At 62.5% G+C, this 7,810-nt stretch overlaps 1 protein-coding gene across 1 annotated transcript; it reads right to left on the reverse strand.

The window, feature by feature from the left end:
* On the reverse strand, nucleotides 1-5,293 carry SNCB (synuclein beta; the record flags this gene model as incomplete). Its single annotated transcript, XM_021708696.1, has 4 exons — nucleotides 1-164; nucleotides 502-591; nucleotides 4,935-5,053; nucleotides 5,252-5,293. Coding segments are annotated over 4 exons (284 nt in total), but the record flags the coding sequence as incomplete, so codon positions are not given.
* Nucleotides 5,294-7,810: the final 2,517 nt, after the last annotated feature.

Genomic DNA, 7,810 nt, shown 5'->3' on the forward strand with positions numbered 1-7,810 from the left:
CGAGGTGGCGCCTCGGAGCGGAAGGAAGAGCTCGTGTTTGGGGAGAAGGGGTGGAAGGTCCGCCCTGGCTCTGGGGGACGGGCGGGGGCCAGGGATGGAATTGTGCTGCTGGTGGGGGCCGTCCTGGGCCCCTACGCCTCTGGCTCGTACTCCTGATATTCCTCCTGCGTTCCAGGGGCGGGGGTGGGGCAGAGAAGAGCAAAAGGGAGGAGGAGTTGGACACCGAGTGGCTGGGCCCAGGCTCCAGATCCCGCCCCTCCAGGAGGACCCGCGGGCCCCTAGCCCGGCCGGAGAGGAACCTGGAAGTCGGGGAGCCACCGAGGCTTGCCTGAGGCTCAGTGCCAGGCCCCGCGTGTCCTCCCCTCCCGCCTCCCGCCTCCCGAGGCCGGGGGTTCCCGAGGCTCCCTGGCCCGGCCATATCCTACCAGGGACCTCCCGCCCCAGCTGGGGGCAGCCGCTGCCCTTCTGGATGCCCCGTCCCCTGAAGCCCGCTGCTCTCACCTGCGGTGGCTCCTCATAACTCTCCCCTTCCGGCTCCATCAGGGGCTCGATCAGCGGCTCCTCACCAGCTTCCTGGGCCACTTCCTCTGGCTGCGGGCAGAAAGGGCAGGGGCGGTGGGAGCAGCCAGGATCCCCCCAAATCCCTACGCTGGTGAGCTCCGGGCTGATTGGGAAGGGGCGGCTGGGGGGCTGGCGGTGCAAGAATGTTACCTTGGAAGTGGGGTGGAGGGATGAAGGGTGAGACCCCTCCCTGCCACCTTGTGGAGCAGGGAGGAGGGTGTACAGGGAGCTGGCTCTCCGCACCCCTCCTGACGCCCCCGGCCCTTGCACCGTGTGGACGGGTTGGGATGCGGGCCAGACAGCACACCCTGCCATCCACTCATTACTCGCACCCGTGTCAGGCTTTGTGCAGGCCGTCGGGACCCCAGAGAGAGCCCAGGGGGCTCCCGGGACTGGAGGGAGATGGAAGTGCGGGGACAGGCTGGGCAGGGGCTCTGAGCCATTTCCCTGCCACTTTCCACCCATCCCTCCCCCGGGCTCCTGTGTGGCCTGGTTTCTTCAGCTGTTGCTATTTTAAGATAAGCTGGAAGCAACAGCTCGTGGTGTTGCTTGGATGTGAGAGCTAAGACTCTCCCCTCCCCCCCGCATCTGCTGCCCAGACAGGCGCAGACCAGCGGGCATGCGTGTGCCCGCTGCCAGACACATGGCTGGCCACCTGAAGGCGAACACATGTATGTGCACAGACACAGGACTGAGCCAGCTGCACACAGGATGACCTGGGTCCGTGCACGGCTATACAGAACCCCACGTGAGCGGCCATGCCCCGGGAAGGCCTGCCCCGCCACATCCAGGCAGTGCCAGCTCTTTCCCTGATCTGTCCAGGCAGTCCCTGTGGGCACATGAATTCGCAGCCCGACCTGGTCCACCTCCCCCATTGTACAGATGGGTATGCCAAGGTCCAGGAGGAGGGGGAAGGATAATATGCCCCCAAGCTACCCAGCTATGACTAGAACCAATAGACGGAACATAGTGTTAAAAATTCCAGTGAAATCATTGTTTGGAAACAACCAAATGTCCAGTGGCGTGCACACGGTGGACTGATCACACGGTGGACACCACACAGCAGGGACGGAGGGTGACAGCACATGGGGCAGACACAGAACCTCAGGAACTTGCCATTGAATGAAAGATGGCACACTTGGGCCAGGTGCAATGGCTCAAGCCTGTCATCCCAGTACTTTGGGAGGCTGAGGTGAGGGGATTGCCTGAGCCCATGGGTTCGAGAACAGCCTGGGCAACTTGGTGAGACCTCATCTCTACAATACATTTTTTAAAAAATTAGCCAGGCATGGTGGCTCACGCCTGTCGTTCCAGCTCCTTGGAAGGCTGAGATGGAAGGATCGCAAGCCCAGCAGGCCAAGGCTGCGGTGGGCATGAGCGTGTCACTGCACTCCAGCCTGGATGACAGAGTAAGACTCTGACTCGATTAAAAAAAAAAAGAGGGCACACACGGAGGAGCTTGGACTTCATGGCAACATTTACACGAAGGAAACAAGTACCCAGCCAGTGTGTGGCACAGAAGTCAAGAAGCAGCTCTCCTTGGAGGGGGAGGCAGGCCAGGGCCGAGGGCGATGGGGGAGGTGTCCGGGGTTGGAGCGGCAGGACCAGGACCCAGGGAGGTGCCCGGTGCCAGCATTAGGGGGCACTCGCTGGGGCCAGGCACATGAGACGCCATGAGTGAGCCCCAGACACTTCCCTTGTCCAAGGCTCTTCGTCCTGGCCTTGGGGGCAGGAATGGGAGGGGCACAAAGAGGGGTCCTGGGGGCTGCTGTTCTGACTGAGCTGGCCGCTGGTTACATGGGGGAGCCCCCTTTGCGGAAAGTTCACAGAGCTGCAGGTTTCTGCATGTCTGTTATGCCTCAATAAAAAGGTCACTTAAAACAATCCCCAACCAGCCTGAGCAATTCATCGACACAGTCTCTACCAAAAAAAAAAAAAAAAAATTAGCATAGTGGCGCATGCCTGTAGACCCAGCTACTCAGGAAGCTTGAGCCCAGGAGTTTGAGGCTGCAGTAAGCCGTGACTGCACCACTGCACTCTAGCCTGGGTGACGGAGGAAGATCCTGGCAAAAACATAAAACAAAAAAAATCTCATAACTTGTCATCTTAGCAACTTGGAAGGCTGAGGCAGGAGGATCAACTGAGGATAGGAGTTTGAGACCAGCCTGGGCAACACAGCGAGACCCCCGTGTGTGTGTGTGTGTGTGTGTGTGTGTGTCTCTCTCTCTCTCTCTCTCACACACACACAAACACAAACCTTAGCCTGGCCACTTGCAAGCCATGTGGCATCGGGTAAGTAATTCACCTCTACTCTCCGCAGCTGGAGAGTGAGGCTGGTGCCTGCTGTCTTATGGGCGTGTGGTGAGGGGCGTCCATGGGGACGTTAGGAAAGCAAGCTGGAAGATGGCAAGCCCTGGGCTTGCGTGGGCTCCCCCACCCCCGTGGTCCCAAAGGGCTGTCATGTGGATTATAACTCTGACCTTGAGCTCCCTTGAGAGAGCCGTCCTGAAGTGTCAACAAGCACTGGCAGGAAGAAGGCGATCAGAGAGAGGTGATTCCAGCCCTATGTGTCAGGCCGGAGTCCCTCTCTCTGCACCCCAGCTCCCAGCACGGGGCCTGGCCCCACGTCGACACCAAGTGACTCTGATGACCTGGGCCTGAGCTCATCCTCCCAACTTTTCGAGGGTGGCGGGCAGGAACTGGGATCTTGGGCAAGCCACTTCACCTCTCTGAGCCTCAGTTTCTTCGTCTGTAAAATGGGCCGCTCCGGTGCCTGCCTCAAAGGACACTGTGAAGGGTCGAGCTAGCCCATGTAAAGAGTTTAGGACGGAGCCCGCTCGTGCGAGAGTTCACTGGATGGGAGTGATAACTGGTGACAGGATCACACACAACAGGAAGTCACGCGGCGGGTAAAGACTTGAGACGGGATTTGAACGGGAAGAAACCAGCTGTGCCGCGTGTCTGGAGTGGAGGGTGGTGTGAGGGTCCCACTGTCTGAGGGGTGCACTTGTGCTGAATGCACACCGGCACCCCAACTAAAAGCTGCAGAAAGAGCCCCCAGCACCAGGGAGGCAGGGTTTGCATATGGCCATGGACAGATACAGGGTTTGCATACGGCCATGGACAGTCACGGCACACCCACAGAGGAATGCCCTTACACACACACACACACACACACACACACACACACACACACACACACCCACACACCTGTGGTCACATGATCCCCTGGGGGTGGACACTGACCGCCTGCATGATCACTGGCCACGGTCTCTTTTGGGGAGCCCACTGGATGTGAGCCAGCCTCTGTATATCAGTGGTTCCCAAAGAGTGTTCCCTGGAACCATAGCCTTAGTATCCCCTGGGGCCTCGCTAGACATGCACATTCTCCAGCCCCATCTGGGACCTACTGAATTAGAAATTCTAGGGATGGGGCCTCCTGGTGACTCTGAAGCACACCCCAGTTTGGAGACCCTCTCATCTACGTGATCTCCAGTCCTGTCACGCCCATCTGCATTCTACAAGCAAATCGTCAGGCTCGGGGACGTGATGGGTTCCGTCCAAGGTCACGCAGCCAGGAAGGGGTGCAGCTGGGATTCAGTCCGGCTCTGGGGAACTCCAGAGCTCACAGCTCTCGCCCTACAGGGGCCCTAATGGCTTCTGTTTCCATGCACACACCACCACTGCTCCCCTGGGGACACGTGGCTGCTCCGATCACCCCCTACCTGCCATGGCTCGCACCTGCCTCAGGCCCTCCGCACTTCCTGTTCCTACTGCCTGGAACACGCTTCCCCCACATCTCAGGGCTGCCTGTCTCTCATCCCTTGGGTGTCAGTACACATGGCACCTCCTCCGAGAAGCCCTCCCAGCTAAAGTAGTAGCCCTCTCTCCTCTTGACTGTCAGCCCGCCGCCCTGGCTGCCTTTTCTTCATAGCGCCTGTCCCTGCTGAAGCCACCTTGCACGCAGGCGTGCAGCCCACTGTCTCTCTTCTTCCTCGGCAGCGTCAGCTGCGTGAATGCAGGGACCTATGTGGGGCGGCGACCTCTAGAACAGCGCCTCTGTGGTGTGGACGTTTGTCGAATGAGCAGAAGAAATGAATGGCCGATCGGCGACACATGCAGACGTGGCCAGGTCACGCCGACAAACAGAATCCACGCGGACAGCAGGACTGGGACCCCGTGGTGGGCACACACGCTCCTGCATTCCTTCATCCGCCCCCTCTGGGCAGAGTCTAGCACAGCCCTGCAGGACGCCAGCAGGGTGGCCGGCGCCCCAGGCTGGCAGGGAGAGGGCGGAGGGTCGTGGCAGGTGTATGTGTGTGCCTGATGTGTGTGTGCGCGTGTGTGCGTGGCGTGTGTGTGAGTGTGTGTACCTTCAGATCGGTGGGGAATTCCTCCTTCTTCACCAGGCCCGTGGCTGCCGCGATGTTGCCAGCCCCGGAGAAGACGGCTCCTCCCAGATGTGAGGCCTGCTCCTTGGTCTTCTCCGCCACTGGAGCAGGGAGGGGGCTTGGGGGCCGGGTGAAGGCAGCACACACCCCCCCGTGGTGTCCCGGGGCCTGCCCTCCCCACGGAGCACCCCTCACAGAAGCCTCGGGAACCCCCCACCCCCCGGCCCCCACCCTCTGGTTCCCGGCCAGGTCACAGGCCCGGGCGAGAGGAGGGGCCTGAGCCAGGGCCGGGCTGGTACCTGAAGCCACACCTTGTACCACCCCTTCTCGGGTCTTGCTTCCTGTGGGGAGAAAAGGAGGATGTTTACAGGTGGTGAGCTGAGGGGACAGAGCGCAGCAGTTAGAGCGGCCAGCTCTGTGGTCACTGCCTCCTTGGGTCCCCAAATCCTGCAAGCCCTGCCCCCAAGGGCTCCTACTCCTTACCACACTGAGACCCCAACATCCACAGGACTCGGGGTTGTCGCCCGGCAAGATACTTGCACCCCCTAGTGGACACTGGTCCGGGAGGGAGGTGCTGTTACTGTCCCTGCTTCCCAGACGGAAAAGCTCCAGAAGGGGCTGCCCCTGGGACGTGGCCAAGCTGGCACGCACCGTCAGGACTTTCAGATTCCAAGACGTGTAAGAGTCTTGGGGCGGGAGGCGGGGGGTGGGGACGTGCAGAGCTGGGGGTCACGCAGCTATGGACTTGGAGAGTCCCCCACTCCAGAGACCCTTCCCCCAAAGGGTGAACCCTGCCTTCCAGCCCACATGGGGCCGCCTCGGGTTCAGGGTCTGGCTCAGGGTGATGTGACGGCACCCACAGCATGGGCTGGGCCGTCCCAGGGGGGGCATGGGGGGGCGTGGGAAAGGCCAGAGGCCGGATCCAGGGTGGGGGGTCATGCGGGGGCCCTCAAGGGAGTGGGGAGTCTCCTGGCTGACAATCTGGCCACCCAGACGGCCATGGACGGAGCCAGAAATGGGCGTCTGGGCAGGCTGAGGCCGGAGCGGGGAGGGGAGAGGCTGGCACGGGAAGACAGGGCTCTCAGGACACGGGCCAGCCGGAGCCCAGAGCAGGGCGGGCGGGCGGCGTGGCCCCTCCTCGCTCCTCTCACCCACACTTGTGGGCACCGGCCCTGTGCCAGGCCCCGGGCTAGTTGCTCGCTGGCTGAGGGGCCAGGGAGGCACAGGTCGGTTCCTGGGCCTCCAGGGGCAGCATGGGGGGGGCGGGTGCTTCCTGGCCTTGGACTTGGGGGTGGCAGATCTCAGAAAAGAGCCCGGAGAGGGTCTTCTGCCAGGGGCAGGGGAGGCAGGCAGGGCACAGGGAGATGGGTTCAGGCAGCCTCTGTGCCGGAGCCGTGGGCACGGTGAGACACGGGCAGAGGTAGGACCACGAATGCCAGGCTACAGGGCGCTGAGACTGCAGCGTGCACGAGCTGGGGGACCCCTGGGGGCTCCGAGGCAGGGAGAGGAGCGGGAGATGCCCACCCAAGGGAAGGGCAGCGTTGGGGACACTGTCTGTTACCGGGAGGCAGTGTCGGGAGTGACGGCCTCGGCGGGGAGGCAGGCGGGAGGCCCCAGCCGGGCCAGGCAGTCCGGGCTCGGCCTTCTCCAGCCTCCGCTGCCCTGGCCCTAGCTGCCCTCACCTGGTGGCTACACCCCCTCCTAGCCGGCATCCCTGCGAGCCGCTCTGTCTCCAGAGGCCCGAGGACCTCTCTGAACTGTCATCAGATCACGGCAGTCCCTTCTCGCAACCTCTCAAGGCAATTGTAACAATCTTGCACTTGCCCTACAGGGGCTCCTGGGCCTGGTTCCGCCTGCCCGGCTGTCCGGTCTCGCTCCCACGGCTGCTTTCTTGTCGTTCTCCAACGCCCTCCACCCCAGGGCCTTGGCGCCTGCCTTTTCTGCATGTCCTCACCCCTACCCGGCCGTGTTAACTCTCCCCAAAAGCGGTCCCCACCCCAGCCCCTGGGGGTCAGATCCCACGACTGAAATGCCCCGTGTCACCCCGGGGAGAGCGGGCACCTTGGTCTCTTGTTCCCTGTTACATCCCAGCACCCACACCACGCCCGCCACATAGTAGGTGGGCACTAGACACCTTCCAAATTGCCACAGTCCAGATGCGCCCGGCCCCGGGCGAGTTCTCCAGCCCTCGGAGCCGGCGAGGGGCCTGAGTAGACCCACTTGACAAGGCAAGCCCTGAGTCACCACATGGCCTCGGGCAACGTCCCTCGCCGACAAATGACCCCGCAGGCTCAGTCCCCTCTCACACTTAGGGTGAGGGATTGTAGCCACTGGCCTCTCCGCTGGCAGCGGCTGGCAGCTGCGAGGGGGCCGGGCGGGGCGGAGAGTCGGCAGCGCTAAGACCACAGGCGCTGGGGTAGGGGACCCGGAGAGGCGGCTGGAAGGCGGGGCCTCCGGGAAAGGGGCGGGGCTTCCGGGTCTCCAAAGCTCAGTTCCCAGCCCAGCTCCAGGTCTCCGCAGCTGCGTGACCTTGGCCAAGGTATTCCGACCTCTGGGAACCCCAGTTTCCCTGGTCTGTGGAATGGGCTGGGAGCATAGCGTGGGGTCATGGGTGCCACATTTTACGCACCACTTGGCCTGGAGCAGGGGTTCAACACCGGGTAACCGTTAAGAGGAAGAAAACGGGGGCCCCCTGTTCGATCACTGCGCCGGTCCCGGCCTTTCAGCGGGCCCCGCTCTCACGCCGGGCCGCCGCTTCCGGACACAGACCCAGGCTCCCCGCAGCTGTGTGCCCGGAGACCCCGCCGACCCCGGCCCACCCGCTGGCTCATATTCCCCTGCCCCGAGACCTCCCCCCG

Source organism: Carlito syrichta, unplaced genomic scaffold (genome assembly GCF_000164805.1).
Source record: "Carlito syrichta isolate Samal-C Ts95f unplaced genomic scaffold, Tarsius_syrichta-2.0.1 Scaffold143577, whole genome shotgun sequence".
NCBI lineage: Eukaryota > Metazoa > Chordata > Mammalia > Primates > Tarsiidae > Carlito > Carlito syrichta.